The 24571-nt window shown below is 45.9% G+C and overlaps 1 protein-coding gene and 1 pseudogene across 8 annotated transcripts in view; one reads left to right on the top strand and one right to left on the bottom strand.

Moving 5' to 3' along the window:
- Positions 1–3744: 3744 nt before the first annotated feature.
- LOC125551417 (ubiquitin C-terminal hydrolase 12) overlaps positions 3745–24571 on the bottom strand; it is a 44134-nt gene continuing 23307 nt past the window's right edge. For 3 of the 8 annotated variants that reach the window (XM_048714666.2, XM_048714667.2, XM_087518139.1), the window contains exons 22-32: positions 15113–15168; positions 14840–15017; positions 14637–14738; positions 14481–14552; positions 8306–8371; positions 7961–8026; positions 6444–6527; positions 6246–6362; positions 5596–5670; positions 5421–5507; positions 3745–4159 (exon numbers count right to left, since the gene is read on the bottom strand). In XM_048714666.2, coding sequence (XP_048570623.1) covers positions 4118–4159; positions 5421–5507; positions 5596–5670; positions 6246–6362; positions 6444–6527; positions 7961–8026; positions 8306–8371; positions 14481–14552; positions 14637–14738; positions 14840–15017; positions 15113–15168 — 945 coding nt within the window. In that variant the 3' untranslated portion in view covers positions 3745–4117. Of the gene's footprint in view, positions 4160–5016; positions 5332–5420; positions 5508–5595; positions 5671–6245; positions 6363–6443; positions 6528–7960; positions 8027–8305; positions 8372–14480; positions 14553–14636; positions 14739–14839; positions 15018–15112; positions 15169–24571 lie in introns of those variants that run through there. The other 5 variants (XM_048714661.2, XM_087518138.1, XM_048714664.2 and 2 more) reach the window with 4 other exon arrangements.
- On the top strand, positions 9249–10469 carry LOC147975381 (uncharacterized; annotated as a pseudogene).

Raw genomic sequence — 24571 nt, 5'->3', positions numbered from 1 at the left:
CACCGGATGAACACTACGTACAACTAAAACCAACCCTCAAGTTTCCCCGAGGTGGCGCTGCAAGTGGCTCTATTTTGGACCAACACTCAGAGGAGCACTGGCCCGGGGGTTTAAAATAAAGATGACCCTTGAGTCCGCGGAACCCAAGGGAAAAAGGCTTAGGTGGCAAATGGTAAAACCAAGGTTGGGCCTTGCTGGAGGAGTTTTATTCAAAGCAAACTGTTAAGGGGTTCTCATAACACCCAACCGCGTAAGGAACACAAAATCAAGGAACATAACACCGGTACGACGGAAACTAGGGCGGCAAGAGTGGAACAAAACACCAGGCATAAGGCCGAGCCTTCCACCCTTTACCAAGTATATAGATGCGTTAAAGTAAATAAGATATAATAATGATATCCCAACAAATCCATGTTCCAACATGGAACAAACTTCATCTTCACCTGCAACTAGCAACTCTATAAGAGGGGCTGAGCAAAAGCGGTAACATAGCCAAACAACAGTTTGCTAGGAAAGGTGGGTTAGAGGCTTGACATGGCAATATGGGAGGCATGATAAGCAAGTGGTAGGTAGCGCGACATAGCAATAGAGCGAACAACTAGCAAGCAAAGATAGAAGTGATTTCGAGGGTATGGTCATCTTGCCTGCAAAGTTCTTAGAGTTGTCGAAAGCTTGATCCTCGTTAGCGTACTCAACAGGTTCCTCGGTCACGTACTCGTCTCCCGGCTCTACCCAAAGCAATAACACAAGTAAAGGACCAACAATCAATCACAATGCAATGCACAAGCAACATGATGCAATACATGGCATGATATGCAAGACATGATATGCAATGCATATGCGTGCTCCGGAAGGGAAAGAATTATCAAAGCATCAACTTGGCAAACCAAGTGTGCCGCTGGAAAGATGAGGTGATTTTGGTTGAAATCGATATAAAAATCACCGGAAACAGATGCACGGTTTGCAAATGGCAAGCAAAACAAGGTTGATGCTATTGTGCGATTAACAGCACGATGCCACTTAGAATGCAACAAGAAACTAAGATACTGCACTCCAACATAACAACAAAGCATATGGCAGTGATGTACAAGAGATGCTTGACAAAACATGAACAGTGAGCTACGGCTAAATAACACAAGAGCATGATCAAACAAGCATGGCAAAAGTGCAAAAGATATCAGCATCACAGACTTAGTGAAAATACTAACATGTCAAAAACAACATCAGGAAGCATTATTTAGAGTAAGCAAACAACATGCTACAGTAACATATCATAGCAAACAAAGGCATGGCATGATTCTACTAAATGCATAGATCAAAAGTCCCTTACTGATCATGAGCCAAAAAGGCACAGAAGATATGATGGCACCCATGTAAACATAGCAAGTTTTATTAACAGTTTCAGACTTAGCAGAAAAACAGAGCATGGCATAAACAGAATTATGATAGCAACTTTGCGAGCTCAAACCACTCGCCACAAAGCATTGCATGGCAATATAAGCATACCAATAGCAAGATGACATGTTCATGAAGCTAACCATGGCAAGAGAAAGTTCATAGGATGCATGGATCACTAGCAACAACCATGGCAATATTGATTAACATGTTAACATTCTGCCAGGAACATTTTATAGCAAAAGTAGAGCAATAACAAGACATGCTAAGGCACTCCATAATTGCAAACATGGGCATGGATGGATAGAGCATAACCACATGTTCAAAACATCCTTACTTAAGTATCTCAAAATAAGCATGGATATCACTGTAGCATCAAGTTTACATGGCATCAAAATAACAGCAGGAAAAAGACTTAGCAATATCCTAAGTCCCTGAACACAGCAACATTGTGAAGCCTAGTTTGCATGCTTGTGCTAGTCACCACAATGATCACAAAAATACAAGACAAACACCACTCTAAAGATGGCATGTTGTAGTTCAAAACACATGTAGACCCCAAGCTCATACGATGCACACACCAAATGCAACAAAAATGACAAAACCTCATGATCTGATAAGTACCAGCAGTTAACATTTTATAACACTCTTGCATCAATGAAAAAGGCATCAAAATGTACAGTATCATGCATGGAAATGCTTCTAACGTGAAGAGCTCATCGAGACGATCAATTCAACATATCATATGCATGAATCGGAGTCACGGACACCGAGATATGAAGCAATGAAGGGGGCATAAAATTATTGCAGAAAAGGACTTAGTGGAAATTATACCCCGCGAATCTGGATCTAGGGTTCGTCGATACGCTTCCCGAGGTTCACCGGAGGACGAGCTCACCGGAGTTGGACGCCGGGTGGAGGGAGATGGCCGGCGACGGGGTTCCTCCGGGTCAGATCTCGCCGGATCCGGCCGGCGGCGAACCGAAGAGGCGGTGGGGCGACTGGGCAACGGGCGGCGACGACGACCCGGTCAGGCGGCAGCGGGGTGAAGCGGTGTGGCGAGGAAGAGCGGCGGCGCGCGGGAGGCGGAGCCGGGCGGCGCGGCGAGAGAGAGCGGCAACGCGGGGAAGGCGGAGCCGGCGAGAGGCGCTGGGCCCGCGAGGGCCGAACGCGGGCCTGGCTGGCCGGTGGCGCGGGGACAGGGCGGAGCCACGTGGCGGCTCACTATTGGTGCGGGTGCCGTGGCGGTTTCGTCCGGTGATGGCCGGACGTGTCCGGCGGCGTGGATGGGAGATAGCTAGGGTTTTGGACCCGAAATTCGGGGAAGGGGCACATATTTATAGGTGGAGGGAGTTTGGAGTGTCCAAATGAGGTGTAGTTTTCATCCACACGATCGTGATCCGACGACGGAGGACATGGAGATGGTTTAGATGTGTTATTGGGCTGTTTTGGAGGGGTGTTGGGCTGCAACACAAAAGAGGCCTTCGCGGTTACCTGGTTAACCGTTGGAGCATCAAACGGCCTCCAAATGGAACAAAATTCGACATGTTGTCTACCGATAGTGTACCAAGGCCACTTGACAAATCTCGATCAATTCCGAGAACGTTTAACACCCGCTCACGGAAAGAGACAACAGGGGTGCGCCGGTGCATGTGGGAGTGTCGGATTGCGAAATGGCCAACGGGGAAAATATTCGGATGCACGAGACAAACACGAATGCAAATGCAATACACATGATGACATAATATGAAATGCATGACATGAACAAAAAGCAAAACAACGTCAAAACCCAACCACGAAGGGAGATCTCATAACTTAAAGCCAAAAATGGCAAGAGTCGGAATTACAAATATGGCAAGTTACATACGGGTGTTACACTACCCCTTCTCTACGTAAATCTGGCATGATGTGCTAGCCTGGGGCGCTACCCCCCCCCCCCCCCCCCCCCCGAGGAGTTCCTCCTGCGGTGCACATCGACGATCACGAGATCCCCCACTGGCCACCGCAAGGGCTTGGCCACGTGGCGATCCTAACAGCCCGGTCCATCTGGAAACAGAGCAGTTGATGTGTATTCCACGGCGAGACAACCTCCATCTCACGACTTTTTGCGTCTATCCAAGACGAGGCCCGCTCCTAGGCTAGGGCAGGCGCGCACGGACTGAACTCGTTGCTAGCATTGGGTCATAATCTTTTAAGCAGCCCGTCACCAATGCTCTGCAGCTCTTTGTCTTGCCTTTTGATCCCAAAAAATGTACGATTTTTTTCAGATGGAGGTAGTATGTTAGTCAAATGTGACTAACAATTTCACTACTGCACACCCGCAAAAAACATTTTTACTACTGCAGCTACTTAAACCAAGAAAAAGTCCATTAGTCTCCCATTATCGCCAGATTACAACAAATGTCAATATCAAGTCGCAAAACTATACCCTTGTATACAAGCCCACTACCAAAATCATATGTACTCGACTTTGTTCTAAAAATGAACCAACATCCAACATCTACCCTTAGGAGGGTGGCCTTTACACCCAATTTACAGAAACTTGATATCGTGCACCCTTGCGATGATGAACCTTGAAAAATCGTCATGGCCATGCATCAAGAGCAAAAACTGTAGCACCCAAATGGCCAAACATGCTGCTGCTTTCACCTGTTGCAGCCTACTCCTTTTCCACTCCCAGATCAACGCCTTCATCAGGGGACCAACACAGTTTTAAGGCGTACTAATTGTATATCCTCACCGGCTTCTCATGCGTGTGACGGTTCTGCAGGTGTATAAAACCACCAGAAAAAGCAAGGATATATAAGATACATGTCCTTGTGAAATAGAATGAATTAGGTGAGGCTTGCACGAAATCACGCAATAATCAAGGAAGATCTGCTACTAAGCAGGCCCTGCCCTGACGGGAGGGGGCGGCCACCCGGGCCCCCCGAAACCAAGGAGCCCCTCAGGTATGCCGTATGTCCTTCCCTATAGCCATTCATGGCGCACAATGCAAAAGCCCGATCGAGCCAGCCACCAAGCTAATGCGTGTGCATCTAGCGATCTTCTAGACTGAAATAATACCACGTCTAGCTCATACTCCAATCGACCTACCACTATCTTTCGGAGATCTGGTTGATTGGCTAGCCGGCTGGGTTATGCTGCCACTACGAGACCGGAAATGGAATACTCGAGTTTCCAACAGAGTATACCCAGCCTATCATAAAAGAGCTGCTAGCTAAACTGGGATATGATCCATAAGTGCACGTCTTGCCTCCATCATCATCCCACTCCTTAATTCCTACTTTAGTTAGCTAGCTAATTTCTTTCTTACATATTTAGGGTTAGATATCATTGCAATTTGTGATTTATCATCTGTGAGTTCGAAATGATAATCGGTAAGATTTTACTGGTTTAATCTAACTTTGTGACTTTAGCTTTGCGCCAGTTTTCAATTACTTATTGCTCTAAATTCCAGCGCAGCCATGCCATCTACAGTATAAAGTATGCATCCGGCCATGAGAAAGGAAAAAAAACAAGTAGATGAGATGCCAGAATCAAATCAACAATAACAATGTGAGTGATCATAAGCACATATTTAATTCATTACAGAAACTGCTAGTCTTGATGGGTACCAAGCACGTGTAAATTATTTGATATGAATGTTGCTTTTGGATGCACTCTACGTGTTTACTGGTAACAATTCATACATACATATATTGATTAATACATTGATGTTTACATTAAAAGCCCAGGATTATAGTTTCGCCCTGGGCCCCTGAAATCTCAGGACGGGACCTGGTACCAAGGCTACACAGTATAGGGCTGTGGCAGCATATACTGTGTAGCCTTGGTAATAGCAAGGGAAGAAATACTGTTTGACAAAAATGCAAAGCTTTGCACAAAATCCTGTAATAGCAAGGGAAGCTCCGATACAGAGATAACAAAGCATGGCTGCAGCATATTAAGCCCAAGCATGACTAAAGGTAAAATTTGACATCCAAAGTTTGGTAAGTTCACTTCCCAGCAAAGCAACTGCATACCTGATTGGCTGTATAGGCCCTTTTTGGTGCAGTGTCAGTATGCTCCAGCCCAAGATATTGTTCCCAAGCTCCATAGACATCTCTCCTCTGTAGAAACCAAAAGAAGTCAGAAACCACCGAAAACAAATGTATGGGCAGAACTATAGAAGCATGTAGGGCAAAATCACCAGTTTACCTGGAAACGAGCAGATACAACATCAGAATCTTGTAGGTAGTCTGGCCGATTCATAGATATGAATGCAAATTTCCACTGAAGACATAAGCATGAATAGGTATATTAGTTCAGTAGCTGTACTATATATTCATACTACGATGCAATGCAACTCCAGGTAGACAGTAAAACCAAGGATGCAGACAGGACATGAAGCTTAAGCAATACTTCACAGCCCCTTCTATAAGATTAAGATCTACAGTGCTTTCAGCGCCAATCACCACCCGTTTTATTATGATAGCAGACAGCAGTGCTTTATTTATTGATTTAGCATATTACTAATCAACTTTGAGAGTAAAGTAAGATACGTAAACTATTCTCAGTTCACTATAGCACAACCAACTGGCTACAAAATCGGTGCTGGTTCTAACATTTGTGTTTAATTTACAATATCAGTATGAAGGGAAAAAAAGTAACTTTTATATCGCATCTACTCCCTCCGTTCCTAAATATTTGTCTTTCTAGAGATTTCAACAAGTGACTACATACGGAGCAAAATGAGTGAATCTACACTCTAAAATATGTCTATATACATCCGTATGTGGTAGTCCATTTGAAATCTCTAAAAAGACAAATATTTAGGAACGGAGGGAGTAAGAAACAAATAAGATCACCTTGGAGAATTCTTCATCAGGGACCTGGAGTTTTCTCTGTATGCGGCCCTTTACTTCCGCTAAAGTCTCACCTTCACGGATGGCAAGAAAAAAAGGATCTCCAAAATTCTGAATCTGCTGTTGGTCACAACAACGGTGTCACCTGATTGGATAAGAATGTCATAAATATATGCTGTCATTAATACGAAAGTGCAATACTTGATTCTGAAGAGGATCTTTCGCGAAGTGATAAACATGGATTAAGCGATCATTCTGACTGGGATTTTTCTCCTCCTCTGGAACCTATGAAAATGGGTATAAATAGATATGAGGACTAAAAAAGCACATAAATTAATCACAGCAGGTACAGGAAAATGTACAGTAAGAAATCAGGGAATGGATGACACTTGGAACTTAAGGGCATCTCCATCACGGCACGCCAAACCACCACCAAAATGTCCAGGCCGAACAGTCCAGACACTTTTAATCCTCCAACATGACTAACCAAATCGGGCCGGGCCAGTCCGCACGTCCAAAATCCCCAAGGCCAGCCCCAAATCAGGGGGAGCTATGAGGGAATTCGAACATCCGCCATGTCGGCATCCAACAACCCGGTCCCACCCCAAAAAACCCTATCAGACTCCAGAAGCCTCCACATTCACACCGGCTTCACCGGCCACCCGCCTACCCGCATTGATCCTTCGCCGCTCCGCCAGCAGCAATCATGGCCAGTTAGCTGACAAGCCACCCAAGAAGCCTACCCCAGCTATTAAAAGCCGCTCGGAGATCATCCAAACCCTAGCCAGCATCCCATTTCTCTCATTTCAACTCGTCTGCGGCGCCGCTCGTAGCAAAGCCCTCGACCTCCACATCAACATTCCCGACGGCCGCTGTCACCATGGTCCACACCAAGATCACTGGGTACAAGATGTTGACAATGGAGTGTCGCGCCGAAATCACAGCGAAGGTCCGCATAGTGGACGAACACCGGAAAGCCCGCGTTGCGGCGGGCCAACCTCCAAGCTGTCCGAACCAAGCTCTAGCATGGAGATGGTATAGGACCACGGAGAGGGGCCAGCAGCGGAGGAGGCGATGGGCATCGAGGCCGCGAGGAGCGTGGTGGACGGTCTCTTCACCATGTGGCACTAGGCGCTCTTGCGGTGGTCGATCAACCGAATGTGAAGCGCGCGGATGCCGCAGCCATGGCAGAGCTCCTGACGAAACCGGAAGTCGTCGACGAGAACTAGGCGGTGCTCGCCGTGCAAAGTGCTGGCACGATCGACTGTGAGCCCTGCCAGCTCCGCATCAACAAAGCACAGCAGACCTGGCTCTTCGAGGAGCTTGATACCGAGGACAATGAGGCATCGGAGCAGCACGACAACAATGCCAAAGAGGCACACGTCGGCAGCTCTGGCACGGGGGCTATCGACCTCAACGTCAGGGAGTAGGAGTAATTGTTAGTTGTTTTCTAAGGATCTTTGTGTTGTATGATTCCGCTTGGTGTAGAAAACTACGAACTAGTGATGATTCCGTTCAGTGTCCATCTTGTTTGAGGGATTGGGTTGGACGGCCGCTGCCCAGCAGAATGTTCGCGGACATTTGATGTGGTTTGTTTGAGGAACCGCGTTGGAGATGCCCTAAGTTCTCACGAGATGACAATCACCAAGTAAAACTAAAATATATGATATCAAAGATGTAAAAGAGGTATGACATATAACATCATTAGTCTTACATACCTCTTCAGCACGTAGCGTCCAGTACTGATCATTTATATTCTCTATCTTCTCGTGAAGTGGAAAGATCTACAAAAACATAATTAGTAATAGCTACAATGATATATGGAAAAAATGATACTCCCACCGATCCAAATTAATTGCCGCAGCCGTAGTACAACTTTGTACTAAAGTTGCGTCAATTAATATGGATCATAGGGAGTATTTAACTGCTGAAACATTTTCAAAGGGCATTCGTTAGTAGTTCAAAGATTTTACTTCTGAAGGCTAAAGAAACCTCAAGAACAATAAAGCTCTTTTTCAGGAAGACATGAAATAGAAGACTAGCACATGATTTCAAATACATACCTTATAGATCTTGTGGTAAAAGACCTCTAGCACGCGTAGCTCGGCAGTGGGACTGGATAGATCAACCTGTTGATTAGTAGTACAAGGTTTAGAAATGGTTCTTATTGGACAAACCATCCGCAGAAACACACCACTTTGCAGTTGTATAACCTACAGTAGATCGCAATGGTCGTAAAGATAAAAGGCAGCTTCCCTTTCTTGTAGAAGCTAAATGGCAAAGGTTTAAGTGAGAACCAAAAAATCAAATAGGCGTGACCATGTGTTTGAGGGACAGAAGTGTTAGAGTTATAATATAAGTCATGTACCCCTTTGTATTTATCCCGTTGTATAAGGGGTTTCCTGCATATGTTCCACACCTGTACATGTATATATATCGGCCTATGGCCTCATGGGAATACAAGTTGCATATTCCTAACATGGTATTAGAGCCTTAGGGTTTCTTTTTTTAGCACGCGCAACTCGTGCTCTCGATCCAATCTCCCGTCCACACAGCCGCCGCCCTTCATCTCTTGGCCGGCGCTGCTCTCCGGTGCCTTCACCACCGCAGGTCAACCCTGCTCTTGGGCCGTCGCTGTCCCGTCTCATCTGCAGGTCCGCCCAAGCGATCCCGAGCGATCTCCTTCCGGACGACCGCTTCATCCCCGCGCCCCGAGCCGACGGTGGACAAGGCTGCTCCAGATCCATCGATCCCGTCAGCAGCTCCCGTACGACCGCTTCCCATCAATCCCGTCAGCAGCTCCCGTACGACCGCTTCCCATCGATCCATTGATCTACTTCCGGCCGACCGCTCCAGATCCATCGAGGTGGCGCAGTTCGAGGGGTTCGAGGGCTCCACGATCTACTTCCCGGACGACCGCTTCGACAAGGCTGCAGTCTCGTTCCCAGCCAGCCCCAAGCGACGGGGCCCTGATCTCCTGCTCCCGCTACTCTCTGCCTAAAAAAAATGTCTGCTGCATCGGGCTATGTTGCTGTCCCTCGCTGTCCGGTGATCTTCGATGGTACTAACTACACTGAGTTCACTGACTTCATGCGCATTCACATGCGTGGCATCCGTCTCTGGGGTGTTCTTTTTGGCGAGGTCTGCTGTCCGCCACGTCCGGTTCCTCCGGTGGCTCCTATTCCGCCGACTCCACCGGTTCTTCCTCCGGATGCTAATCAGGCCGCCAAGGATGCGGCTAAGCTTGCTGATGAGGCTGCTGATCGTGCTTATGATGAGAGGGTTTTGGCTTATGAGGAGGCTCTTCAGACGTATCATGGTGCTCTGTCTGTTTACACCCAGTGGCTTGATGATGATGCTCGTGCTGCAGCTGTTCTCACTGCTAGTGTTCTGCCTCAGTTTGCTTCTGAGTTTCTGGGTCTTCCTACTGTCTTTGAGATGTGGACCCGTCTTCGTCAGCGCTATCAGCCCTCTGGTGATGCCTTATACCTTTCTGTGGTCCGTCAGGAGCATGCTCTTCAGCAGGGTGACTCTACTGTTGATGACTTCTATGCACAGAGTTCTGCTATCCGGCGCCAGCTTGATTCTCTCCGCAGTGCTGGTTGTCGTACCTGCCCCTGTTGCCAGGCTGTCCAGGCCAATTTGGAGTTTCATCGCGTCTATGAGTTCCTGTCTCGGCTCCGTAAGGAGTTTGAGCCCCGGCGTGCTCAGTTGTTTGCTCGTGGCCGTATTTCTCTCATGGAGGCGCTTTCTGAGATTCGTGCTGAGGAGACTCGCTTACATGCTGCTAGTTTGCTGGAGGTTCCCTTTGTGCTCGCTACCCGTGCTCCTACGCCACCTGCTGCACCGACCCCTTCTCGCTCGAGTGCTCCGCCGCTCTTGCCCACTCCTTCTGGAGGCTCAGGTCGCCCCCGTCCACATTGCGACTATTGCAACAATGATGGTCATCTTGAGTCTCAGTGCTACACGAAGAAGAAACACCTGCGCAAGGCGCGATCATCATCTTCAGGGACTTTCGTCATCTACCTCGACAGCTTCAGCCATTGCTTTGACTGACCAGGATATTCTGAGACTTAAGCGTCTGCTCGCGGCTTCAGGTTCTTCCTCGACAGGTACTGCTGGTTCTGTAACTGATGCTTCCCGCACTGAGCAATCACCCTCTACACAGTCAGGTACATCCCCATGGGTTCTGGACTCTGGAGCTTCTTTTCATATGTCTTCTCATTCTTTCACTTTGTCCTCTCTTCGATCACTGGATTCTCCTGTTCATGTCTTCACTGCTGATGGTACTCCACTTTCTGTTGCCAGTAGAGGCAATCTTACCACTCCTTATTCTGTTCCTGATGTTGCTCATGTTCCTCGACTTACCATGAATCTGTTTTCTGCTGGTCAACTTACTGATTCTGGTTGTCGCGTCATCCTTGACGTTGACTCTTGTTCTGTCCAGGACCGTCGCACGCACACTCTGGTTGGGGCTGGCCCTCGCCGCCGTGATTCTCAGGGTCTTTGGGAGTTGGACTAGCTTCATGTTCCTTCCGCTGCCACCACCATCGCCAGTTCTTCCGCTTCTGTCGCCTCCGTTACTGGTTCCTTCCAGCAGTGGCATCATCAACTTGGTCATCTGTGTGGTTCTCGGTTGTCTTCTTTAGTTCGTCGAGGTCTTCTGGGGTCTGTCTCAGGAGATGTCTCTTTAGAGTGTCAGGGTTGTCGTCTTGGCAAGCAGATTCAGTTACCATATTCACATAGTGAGTCAGTGTCCAAGCGTCCTTTCGATTTAGTCCATTCTGATGTATGGGGTCCGGCCCCTTTTGCTTCGAAAGGTGGTCATAAATACTATATTATTTTCATAGATGATTTCTCTCGTTACACATGGCTTTATTTCATGACTTCTCGTTCTGAGGTGTTGTCTATTTATAAGCATTTTGCTACCATGGTTCATACTCAGTTCTCTTCACCCATTCGTGTTTTTCGTGCTGACTCCGCTGGCGAGTATATCTCTAAGATGTTGCGTGGTGTTCTTGCTGAGCAAGGGACTCTCTCTCAATTCTCTTGTCCTGGTGCTCATGCTCAGAATGGTGTGGCTGAGCGAAAGCATCGACATCTTCTTGAGACGGCTCATGCATTGATGATTGCTGCCTCTCTCCCGCCTCATTTTTGGGCTGAGGTCGTCTCCACATCCACCTATCTTATCAATATACAGCCTTCCGCTGCTCTACAGGGTGGTGTTCCTTTCGAGCGACTTTTTGATCGTTCTCCCGATTATTCAATGCTTCGCTCGTTTGGTTGTGTTTGCTATGTTCTTCTTGCCCCTCGCGAACGCACCAAACTGACCGCTCAGTCTGTTGAGTGTCTTCTTAGGCTACAGTGATGAGCATAAGGGCTATCGTTGTTGGGATCCTATCGGTCGTCGGATGCGTATCTCTCGAGACGTGACTTTTGATGAGTCTCGTCCCTTCTACCCACGCCCATCTTCCTCGACTTTTTCAGTGCATGATATCTCTTTCCTCACTTTTCCTGACTCACCTATCACCCTCGTCGAGCCTGTACCTCTCCGTTCCACTTCCTCTCCTTCTCCACCTCTAGTTGATTTGCAGCCACCATCCTCCCCGGTCTCCTCGCCTAGCATGCCACCTCTAGCATGTCACTGGATTCTACACCTTCATCTCCGGTGACTTCTTCGTCGCCACCCCCCGATTCTACCTTGACGATTCCTCCTTCTATTATTCCATCTTTTCCTCAGCATTACACTCGTCGTCCACGACCAATCGATGCCTCTGTGGATGAGTCGTCATCTTCCTCTCAGCCTACTTATGGCTTGCGTTCTCGTCCTCGTCCGCCTGTTGATCGCTTTGGATTTCCCACCGCTGGTGCTGCTGTTCTTGAGCCGACTTCTTACCGTCAGGCTGTTGTTCATCCTGAATGGCAGTTTGCGATGCCAGAGGAGATTGCTGCTCTTGAACGCACTGGTACCTGGGATCTTGTTTCTCTTCCTCCCGGAGTCCGTCCGATCACTTGTAAGTGGGTCTACAAGGTTAAGACTCGCTCCGATGGTTCTCTTGAGCGTCACAAAGCTCGTCTTGTGGCTCGTGGTTTTCAGCAGGAGCACGGTCGTGATTATGACGAGACTTTTGCTCCTGTGGCCCATATGACCACTATTCGTACACTTCTTGTCGTTGCCTCTGCACGCCACTGGTCTATATCTCAGCTTGATGGTAAGAATGCCTTTCTTAATGGTGAGCTGCGTGAGGAGGTGTACATGCAGCCACCACATGGGTATTCTGTTCCTGATGGCATGGTATGTCGTCTTCGTCGCTCTCTCTATGGCCTTAAGCAAGCCCCCCGCGCCTGGTTTGAGCGCTTTGCCTCTGTGATCACTGCTGCTGGTTTTTCAGCAAGTGCTCATGATCCAGCATTGTTTATTCACCTTTCTCCTCGTGGTCGGACTCTTCTTCTTCTCTATGTTGATGACATGATCATCACGGGGGATGACCCCGAGTATATTGCCTTTGTAAAGGCCCGTCTTAGTGAGCAGTTTCTTATGTCTGATCTTGGACCTCTTCGCTACTTTCTTGGGATTGAAGTCTCTTCTACCTCTGATGGCTTTTTTATATCCCAGGAAAAGTATATCCAAGATCTTCTTGCTCGTGCTGCTCTTACTGACGAGCGCGTTGTTGAGACTCCTATGGAGCTCAATGTTCACCTCCGTGCTACTGATGGTGATCCTCTCCCTGACCCGACGCGTTATCGTCATCTTGTTGGCAGTCTTGTCTATCTAGCTGTCACTCGTCCAGACATCTCTTATCCGGTTCATATTCTGAGTCAGTTTGTCTCTGCTCCCACCTCGGTTCACTATAGTCATCTCCTTCGTGTTCTCCGATATCTTCGAGGCACGATCTCTCACCGTCTATTCTTTCCTCGCTCCAGTTCTTTACAGCTTCAGGCCTATTCGGATGCTACGTGGGCTAGTGATCCTTCAGATCGCCGTTCACTTTCTGCTTACTGTGTTTTTCTTGGTGGTTCTCTCATTGCCTGGAAGACGAAGAAACAGCTTGCAGTTTCCCGTTCGAGTGCCGAGGCTGAGTTGCGAGCAATGGCTCTTTTGACGGCAGAGGTGACTTGGTTACGGTGGTTACTTCAGGATTTTGGTGTTTCCGTCACTACACCGACTCTGCTCTTATCTGACAGTACAGGTGCTATCAGCATTGCGCGCGATCCTGTGAAGCATGAGCTCACCAAGCATATTGGTGTTGATGCTTTCTATGTGCGCGCTGGTGTGCAGGATCAGGTTATTGCTCTTCAGTATGTGCCTTCCGAGTTACAGTTGGCGGATTTCCTGACGAAGGCCCAGACTAGAGCACAACATGGCTTTTATCTCTCCAAACTCAGTGTTGTTCATCCACCATGAGTTTGAGGGGGGGTGTTAGAGTTATAATATAAGTCATGTACCCCTTTGTATTTATCCCGTTGTATAAGGGGTTTCCTGCATATGTTCCACACCTGTACATGTATATATATCGGCCTATGGCCTCATGGGAATACAAATTGCATATTCCTAACAAGAAGCAAGTATGACTAGACTTGACTTAACTGAGACATCTACTAAAAGGTATACATGTAGGGGGTCTTTACACATCTAACTGCATAATCCCACGGTTCCAAAATCTAAGTGCTTTTACTTTTCACAGTTTTAATTCATGATTTTGACTATAATTTTTATTTAAAATATGCCTACAAATTAGTGCTCCCTCTGTTCACTATTATAAGATGTTCTAACTTTTTCTAAATCGAATGTATGTAGACATCACTCATTTCAGTCTGTATCTAGTACATAGTGAAATATCTAAAACATCTTATAATAGTGAGCGGCGACATAAAACACTTTGCAAGACAAATACAACAATGTTATTCGTACATGCTCGATTCATATACTTCTTCACAAATTTTGGAATAGAGGGAGCATATATTAAGTAATCTCACCCAAATTGAATCCGCAACAAAAAATGCAGCTGGCTAAATTTCCTGCTAAACAAAATCAGCCTCCAATCATGAATGATTGTGATCTCCCGATGTCACCTACCTCTCAGGAAGTTAGACATGCACCCCAAAGCCCAAAAGACTCCTTATGAATATATCCAAGAACAATCAATTGGTGTATCTCAGTTCCAATATTGTAAATGTGCAACAAGAAACTAAAAAAGAATTCAGGAAAGGACAGAAAAGGGCTGTATAAGTAATAACCTTAGTTTTCAAGTCAATTATCACATCAGCAATGGTGCTGTTCTTAGGAAGCCTGATGCTGTGAATGACAACCTAAACAAAGAATATCTCATAAGAAAGTTCATTTCGCATCCGAGGATAAATAAACAATATCTCAAATGATTTCAGTGAAAAAACCTCCTCCTTTGTAGCATGGTGGAATGCAACTTTAAGGGTTTTAAGGAACTGCAATTCCGGCAAAGGAATATCCAATACTTCGTAATACAAGATGTCAGACGTCTGTATCATACAGTAAGTATCTTTAATGGATATGCATTCTGCATTATCGTTATGCTGAAAACATGCTCATACTGGAAAAAAAAACAAGTGAAAGGGTTAACCTGATTATAGTGGACGAGCATGTCCAATAAATGCTCCACACCCTGATATCTGATGGGTTGCGGTTTAGGCTGCTGTGAATAGCAGTTATGGGATGTAAGGCGAATTTTCGCTGGATCATCCAACCCAAGCTGGTGGGCAACTCTCTCAACAACATCATCGTATGTGTGAAGCTTTGACCTTAACGCATGAGAAAACAAATAAATAAAAATATGAGATAATGAGTTAATTGACATTTTAAATAAATAGACAAACACGTTTGGAAAATCCCTCACAATTCCAAACAAAATTCATCATCCTTTGGTTTCTCCAACGACCGAAAGTGCACAACCTGCAATAAACAGAATAGCTACTCAGACAAATATAAAATACAACACAGTAAACAAAAGCTGTCAGAGAAACTAGTCATGCCGTCCAGGTCCATACCATGTTGTGACAAATCAAATGTAAACAAGCATCAGAAAGAGAATAACTCAAGAAAAACAGGTAGAGAACAAAAGCAAGCAAAATTTCCGGGTGAACTAAGGGTGTGCTCGGTATGTGCCCAAAGTTTGCCTTACAAAAATTTGGCTACCCAAGATTTTGGTTGAGATTTTCCTTGCCCATAAGTTGGTCAACATTGTGAGCATTAATCTTGTCATGATCAGTTATGTAGATGTTGTATCATGGCATGCAAAGCTAACAATGCATGTCAGCAAGGAGCAGCAGCTAGACTCTCAAGGATAGAGAATGTACTCCCTCCGTCCCATAATATAAGAGGGAATAGCTGAAGCAGCACAAGGTTGTGGAGGAGCAACTCCACCTTGCTGCTACAACGTGTACAACACAACTGTTGAAGGGAACAGCTTCAACGTGCTGCGCTAGAGCGAACCAACCTGTGGTTGGATGGTTAGAGGGACTATGGTATCCCCCGGCCATCAGGGTTCAAGCCCTGGTGCTCGCATTTATTCCTGGATTTATTTCAGGATTTCCGGCGATGCACATTCAGTGGGAGGAGACGTTCCCGTCGACGACGAGGTGCCTACGGCGACTTCATAAATTTCAAGATGATATGCCGGCTCAGTCTTTCGGAGGTGCTCATAGGGGTATGGTGTGCGTGTATAGGAGCGCTTGCGTCTGTACTGTGTTAAAAAAACGTGTTGCGCTAGATATTGCCCTAGAGGCGAATGTAGGCCTATAGGGCAGCAGGAGTTCAATCCGAAACTCCTAGGACACAAGATCTGCTCCAAGATCTTAGATAAGAACAAGTTCTATTATAGGTAGTGGATACATAGTCTGCTTACAAAGTAGAGGTGAGGACCTCTATTTATAGGTCTTTGAGAAGCCTTCACATTCTTCTACTTATAGCTGGAACACTCTAGAAAACATTATTTAGGACTCACCATTCTACTCACAGCTACTTATAACTAGAGAACTCTACCGAAAAAGGCTTTCGCCCTGCTTTATATTATAAAGCAACTGCCCAGGCCAAACATCCAATAAGGTTCAAACACACGCACACACAACAGTCTAACACGAAAGAGAATCCAAGGGTTAATGCTGAGGGCACAGCTCAACAAGCCCTGAAATCCAGAAAAAAACATGCACACGCGAGGTGCAGAGAGCAACTAGTCGGGCTCGGGGGGTGGGAGGGGGGGGCAGAGGCGCCAAGCGGAAGGCCATCGATCGAAGGTCGGCGAGGAGAGTGTTGATGACGTCCCGGTCCTGGGGGCGGCTAAGCGGCCGCCAAAGCTGCAAGTAGCCACACATTTTAAAGATAGCGTCAGTAGCACGTCGAAGAGGCACCTTCTGGATAACAAGCTTATTGCGAACGGTCCAAAGCGTCCAGGCAAGGACCCCAACGCATAATCATCTAATATGGCGGTAGTGAGGAGGCGTGCATCTCAAGCAGGTCAGGGAAGTTGGTGTTGCACCACTGGCCACCGACCGTCTCGCGAAAACACGACCATAGAAACTGGGCCGTGGAGCAAGTGAAGAAGATGTGGTTCGCATCCTCCACCGTGCCGCATAGGGGACAAATCCCGTCTCCAGGTCCATTACGCTTAAGGACCTCCACGCCGGACGGGAGGCGGCCGCGGATCCATTGCCATGGGAAGATCCTGATTTTCAGGGGCAAGCGGATGCCCCAAATCAAACTAAAGGGCTCGTGGGCCGTCGAGGGGGCGATGGCCGCGTAGAGGGATTTGATGGAGAAGCAGCCGGGGGGCTCCAGTCGCCAAGAGATAGCGTCCGGGGTGTCGGCGACGTTCATCGGGAGGAGGGCGATGTCCTGGAGGAGGGCATCCCAAGCGGCCACTTCAGGTAGGCCGAAGGGACGGCGGAAGGCGAGGCGCCCTAAGTCAATAAGGGCCACCTCGACAGAGACCCGAGGGTCGATCGCAATGGCGAAAAGCTCCGGAAATCGCGTGGTCAGGGGAAGGTCGCCAATCCACCGATCAAACCAGAACATGGTCGAGGACCCAGTACCAACCAAGATAGACGTGCCAATGCGGAGTACAGGCAGCAGCTGGATGACGGCTTGCCAAAACTGGGAGCCGCCAGAGCGCTGACAGAATGCGAGTGGCTGTCCCCGAAGGTACTTGTTCCGGATGATGGTGAGCCAAAGGCCTCCATCGCCATTAGCAATGCGCCAGAGCCAACGTGTCAGGAGTGCAATGTTCATGCGCCGAGAGGACAAAATCCCAAGACCGCCCTGGTCCTTGGGTTTGCAAATGTCGGGCCAGCTCACCATATGGTACTTCTGCTTATCACCCTCTCCAGCCCAGAAGAATCTGGATTGGTACTTGGCGATTTCCTGATGATGCGTCTCATGAAGGTTGTAAAAGCTCATGAGGAACCAAAGAAGGCTGGCAAGCGAGGAGTTAAAGAAAAGAAAGACTACAAGAAGTTAAAGCGAGAACTCTAGAAACAGCAGGTAGGGTAAAGAAAAGAAAGACTACACTAGAGTAGAAGCATCTAGAAGTAGCCAAACAAATCTGACATACGATTCTATTTTTATTTTTCCTCATCTAGTGTTCCTCATCATTCTCCCCTGGTTGTTTGGAACTCGCGCTCGAGTTATCTTCATAGAGCGCTTCTTCTGGACGGTAGAGAGTCAAGTCCGCAACATTCTTGCTATCATGTGATCAACATGCTTTTGATTTCTAAAATGATTCAAGGATTGATGGTCACTATAGACAATGAACTCTTTAGGCAGCAAATAGACTTCCCAAGTTTTCAAGGCTCTGAAAACGGCATACACTTCTTGCTGATAGGTACTCCATTTCTGTCTAGCTTCGCATAACTTCTCGCTAAAGAAAGCAATGGGCTACCTTTCTTGAGATAGAAGAGCTCCAATGCCTACTCCACTTGCATCACACTCCAACTCAAAAGTCATGTTGAAATCAGGTAGCACCAAGACAGGAGCTTTTGAGAGTTTTTGCTTGATCTCATTGAAACTAGACTCGCTTCTGTCCATTGGAACTTTCCCTTCTTCACCCAATCGGTAATTGGCGTGATGATAGTGTTGAAACTCTTCATAAATCGCCTATACAAAATTGCAAGGCCATGAAAACCTCTTACCTCAGAAATGGTCTTCGGAGTTGGCCATTCTCGGATTGCTTCAACCTTAAAATCATCAACACGAATATCGTCACATGTTATGAAGAATCCTAGGAAAAGAAGTTGTGTTTGTAGGAAAACAGATTTCTTCAAGTTGACGTAGAGCTCATTTTTCCTTGGTACTTCTAGCACCTTCCGAATGTGATCATTCTTCCTCGTCCTTGTTATAGATCAATATGTCATCGAAATAGACCACAACAAAGTGGGATAAGAAGGGTCGAAATACTTGATTCATCAAGTGCATAAAGGTACTTGGTGCATTTGAGAGTCCAAATGGCATGACTAGCCACTCAAACAACCCTTCCTTTGTCTTGAAGGCTGTTTTCCATTCATCACCGGGTCTGATACGGATTTGATGATATCCACTTCTTAAATCTAGCTTTGTGCACACTCTTAAGCTGATCCAACATATCATCCAAACAGGGAATAGGGAAACTATACCTTACTGTGATCTTGTTAATGGCTCTACTATCCGTACACATGCGCCAAGACCCATCTTTCTTTGGCGCGAGCAGGGCTAGTACAGCACATGGGCTAATACTTCCTCGAATGTGTCCCTTTTGTAGCGATTCCTCCACTTTCTCCTTCAATATATTATGCTCTTTTGGACTTATTTCGACAGTGTAGAAGATTAGGAAGACTTGCTCCCAGAATTAAGTCAATTCTATGTTGAATTCCTCTCATCGGTGGCAGGCCTTGTGGCCCTCCAAGTATGTTCTGAAATTCAGCCAATAAACCACGTACCTTTGCTGGAATTTCAACAGTCAGGTGCTCTTCTCCTTTTACAACAAGTGCAGCACATAAATCTGTCTCCTTCAAGTCTTCCATAAACTCATGAGAGGTATGGGAGATAGTTAACATAGTTTTCCCCTCCACCTTAGAGGTATTACCTTCAGTTTTGTTTGGTAGAATAATGAAAGAGTAACAATTTTCCTTGCCCTTGTGTGTAGTACCACATCAAATTGCCAAGGTCTCCCAAGAATATGGTTGGCGTCCATATCAACCACGTCACACAACACATTTGAGCAATAATGCTTGCCCAAAGAAAGTGGCAAGTTGCATTGTTCGGTGATCCTCATATTCACTCCTTTCTTGATCCGTCCAATAATGTAGGGATTTGGATGATCACAGGTTTCAAGCATTAAATGGTTCACCAACTTCTGGGAGATAAAATTCTTCTGATGAATCTCCTTCATTGGTAGCAGGGGGGACACCCTTTATTATCATCTCAACCAGCTGGTCAAATCTCCGATTAAGATCTTCACACATCTCTTAGATTTGTTGCTCTGCAGCATCCATCCTCTTCTCCGGTTGCTCCATTGCTTGCTGCAGCTCGCTTTCAAAGAGAACAGCAAGAACTAGTATGGATTAACGGGGCTCTAATACCACCTGAAGCAGCACAAGGTTGTGGAGGAGCAACTCTACCTTGCTGCTACAATGTGTACAACACAACTGTTGAAGGAACAGCTTCAACGTGCTACGCTAGATATCGAATAGTGGTTTACCCCCTCTCCCACCCGGCGTCGAAAGCGGGTGTCTGACTCCTTTTGAAGTGATTGCTAAAAGTAGACCTGAGGACCTCTATTTATAGGGCTTTGGGAAGCCTTCACATTCTTCTACTTATAGCTGGAACACTGTAGAAAACATTATTTAGGATTCACCATTTTACTCACAGCTACTTATAACTAGAGAACTCTAGAAACAGCAGGTAGAGTAAAGAAAAGAAAGACTACACTAGAGTATAAGCAGCCAAACAAATCTCTACATAATAATAAAGGGGCTACTGCTTCTAGCGGTACGTCACGAAATTTGCCCCCGAAGTTGCCACGAATTACCCACTATGCCACCCATAAGTCAAAAAAAATGTTTTCTTTTCTTTTTACAAGTCGCTGCACCGAACAAGGTTTATTAGCCAGCGGCCCACAAATCTGCTACTAGCATGCAAGCGGTCCAATGGCTAGGGTGCGACCCTTCCACCCGATAGACCTGGGTTCGATCCCAGGTGAGTGCACTTTTTTGTTTAATTTTTTTATCGAGCATATTCAAATACTTTTTAAAACATTCGTATCTTTTTAATCCTAACTCGAAATCTAGCATATTATATTTGAAATTTTCTCAGAAAAATGTGTAGATTCCAATTATGCTATCATCTTGCATGTTAATCATTTCTAAAATTTGATTTAGGATGCAATCTTAATTAATACTTTCTTTATATAGGGTATTTTGAAAATGACTATTATATATCTTCCTATACCATTTAAATTGGCACAAACGCTATTATTAGCATCAAAGGGGATGTTTATTCCAATCAGCTACCATATGCTAAAGGTTACAACAAGCAAGGTTGTCAGAATCGCGATTCTGTTATACGATTCTATGACTTTACGATTCAAACTAACCCCTATGACTCTACGATTTTAGTTCTTAGAAGCTACGTTTCTACGATTCTGATAGTGAAGATTCTATGATTTGCGATCCTACCATCGAAGCTCCGATCCGATTCAAAATCACGATTCTGACAACCTTGACAACAAGTATACAATTATCCTCTCTATTTCGCACAATGCACAATAACCGACCCAGATACGATGATTTACACTAAACTACTAATATGTTTGCAACACTAAACTACTAATATGTTTGCAACTAAATTAAATCTTGACTTAGATTACAATTACAAACGCATACATCAGCAAGAAAAAATAATGCTCGTATGCACAAGTTATCGTTGAATACTAAAATGTATTCTCTATTTTTATCCTAATGCAATATTTGTTGGGAATCACTATGGAGGAACAACAACAAAGGCTATTTGTTGGGAATCACTATGGAGGAACAACAACAAAGGCGTAAAAAGATAACTGCGACTAGGTAGATATTTTGGTTATCTAATAAATTAAAAACACCTTGAGTACAGTAAAAATCATTCCAACTTTATGTTTTTGCACAACACCACTTATCTTGTTGTTTGTCATGCAACATCGTGAAAGATTTCAAGGAATTTGTTGATGCCATCGGCTGTGTGTATGAGTAGTCATTTTTTCTCCCGGTGCAACGCACGGGCGCATGTTTGCTAGTCTGACATGCGATTTTATTTTTATATTTCCTCATCTAGTGTTCTTCATCAATAGCTGTCACCAGTAAAAAGCAGTCTTATTTGATTTTGAGCTACAGAGAGACAGCAGTAGTACCTGGACAGTAGTAAAAGCTTGCACTGAGCTGTCCCAGCTAGCTGTTAGGAAAGGTACCATAGCCGGTTTGTATAGTCCTATAAAACGACAATTATCCTGCTTCTAATACTAAGCTTGTAGCACTTGAGATATCGAATAAAGTTTCCTACTAGTAGTAGCTCTTTGTCTACGTGCGTGTGAAGCACATCCCTTTAGAGCTCAAGTCCTGTTAGAGCTAGAGCTAGTGGTTCTAAAAATTGGTATCAGAGCCAGGTTTATTAGCTTGAGTGAGGTATGGATAAAGGAGCTATTGTTTCCCTTCAATACCCTATGCTCACACAGAGCAACTACTTGGCATGGTCAATCAAGATGAAGGTGTCCATGTGTGCCCAAAGGGTTTGGGATGCTGTCGAGCCAAAAGATCCTAAAGTGCCCACGGATGAGAAGGGTCAAATGGCATTGGCTGCCATTACCAAGGGATACAAGGGGCATGCTCTTCCTGGTGGCCAAAAAGGAGACAACCAAGGCGATTTGGGAGGCCATGAAGATACTGCACATCTGAGCACGTGGACTCTCAAGACAGAATTTGAGTGGTTGCGCGTGAAGGAGTCGGAGTCGGTTAACGATTTTGCTGCCCAGTTGATGACCATCATCAACAAGATCAGGGCACTCAGCGAGAAGTTCGAGGAGACTTCTGCAATCAAGAAGTTCCTTCACGCCATCACCAACAAGTTTCTCCAAATTGCTTCAACTATTGGACGATTTGGTGACCTTAAAACCATGACGGTGGAAGAGATTATTGGACGATTGAAGGCACATGAGGAGTGTCTAGGAGAAATCGGTGATGCTCGCGAGGAGCACTTGCTGCTGACCCGCACTGAGCGGGAGTCCATGTTCAACAGGAATGAAGGAGGCCAAAGCTCAGGCAAGAAAAACCGCAAGTTCAATGAGGCAAAGGTTCGTTCCTACAATTCTGATGACTATGGGTTGTACTATTTTTATTTGAATTATTGTTGCATTAGAGTATTTATCTTTCCATTGCTTAAGATTGTGCTATTTATCTTTAATTGTTTTGAGTAGTATGGGTACAGAAAAAAAACTGGCAATGGACATTTGGTGCCTGCAGTTGGATGGCCTCCACCCCTATCCCTGTCCGCAGACGTTTTGGTGATCTGCGTTGGAGTTGCCCTAAGACTGGCGAAATCTGATCCACTGCAGATCTGCACATCACCATCACTTGTATCCACCAGAACTCAACCAAACTCAGCGCAGCCAATGCCCTTGGCCAACAGATCAGAGGTAATACTCCCTCCGTCCCAAAATAACTGCCTCAAGCTTAGTACAACTTTGTACTAGAATTAGTACAAAGTTGAGACACTTATTTTGGGACGGAGAGAGTAGCATCATGGTCTCATCTTCTTTCCCTTGAAAAATATCAAGTCATATTATGTCAAAATGCCGCCAGGCGTCACGGCTGATCAGGATCAGCGTTTAGATATGGAATTAGGAGGATAAAGTAGACGGGAGATAGATTGCGATTATTCTTCCATACCAAAAAAATTATGTGCCCTATCAACCACATCTAAACAAATATCATCTCTAAGTAGATATCTTATCTCAAGTTGGCCTAAGGCCAGTTACGGGATAACTTTCTCATATAGAAATAACTTCCTGGCTAAGAATATTTGACGGAATTCTATAAATAGAGTAGAAACAGCTAGGGCTGGCTGGATTAAGAAGTTGGCATGCCATATGAGTATTTTCTTGATGAAAGCAAGTACAGAAGATTAGAATGCCAACATCACTTTTCCCTTCAGGTGTTGCATCAACAAAAGATCGTCTAAAGCAGTCGTGTGACTCTTGTCACAGCACCACCAGCTCGCCAACTGTGTGTCCCTGCAGCTATTACCTGGAGGGGCATCGGTTTGAGAGAGACACAGCAGAATTACCATTGCCCTCGCCTCCCTCTAATCCTGCAAGCATCTCCTCTCGCATGGTTTTTTTTGGGGGGGTGGGTACGACTAACCATAGTTACCGGATTCACTAACAAGCCGCTGAACACGGATCTAGATCGATCGATTCAGATCGGAATTCGAGATCGCTCCGGTTACAATTCGCTCCCCAATTCATTGAAGGGAAGGAACCCACGGTGCGCCAGCCACCCAGCAATGCATGTTTGGAGAAGTGTGGCAGAACAGGGCAGGGCGGCAGCTGGTATATGGTTAGGGTTGGGCTGAGCGTGCCTGTGCTTGAGAGGATAAGAGAGAGGAAAAGGACCCTGGCCTGCACAAGAAGAAAATGGTGGCAAAGGGAGCTGAGGACCAAGGACAAAGGGTGAGAGGAAGAGAATGTTGGCCTGCATAGAAGTGGCGACGCTGTAAAAGGTAGGGGATGGGAAGAACTCGAGGGGAATTTTAGTGACATACTGCCCTAGCTGTTCACTTGATGAGCTTTGGCCCATTAGACAAGCGGTGAGCAAGTGCTTGTTGTCTCTCAGTTTCTCTTTTTTTTTGTACATATTTGTACAAGCTTGAATCTTTTGTGACAAACATGTTCAGCGAATTCCAATGTTTCAATTCACTAACCCAATTTCCAATTCGCAAATCCGAGAAGTATACCCCCAGCGAATCCGATTCGTATGAGGTAGCGAATCACGAATTGCGAATCAGGCAACTATGGCCCTAACAATACCCTCCGACTAGCCTCAAGTGGGCAGTGCTGCATGATCTTACTCCCTTCGCTTACATTTACTATGGAAATTTCATTGGCCCAGCGACGCCTTCACGTCACAGATTTCTCTTCCACCACCACCACCCTTTGCTTCTTTCTACACATCCCTTCCCTTCCTACCAAGGGACATAAGCAACTCCAGTAATGCATAGGCACCCTGGCAATCACATTGATTGGTCTCGCCAGGACACCATGACAGCAAATGGTCTAAATTGCCAATATATATATATAGCG

Source organism: Triticum urartu, chromosome 4A (genome assembly GCF_056163025.1).
Source record: "Triticum urartu cultivar PI428250 chromosome 4A, HENAU_Tu73, whole genome shotgun sequence".
NCBI classification, from domain to species: domain Eukaryota; kingdom Viridiplantae; phylum Streptophyta; class Magnoliopsida; order Poales; family Poaceae; genus Triticum; species Triticum urartu.
Note: the sequence above shows the minus strand (reverse complement) of the source record. Positions and strands in the feature narration are given on the sequence as shown.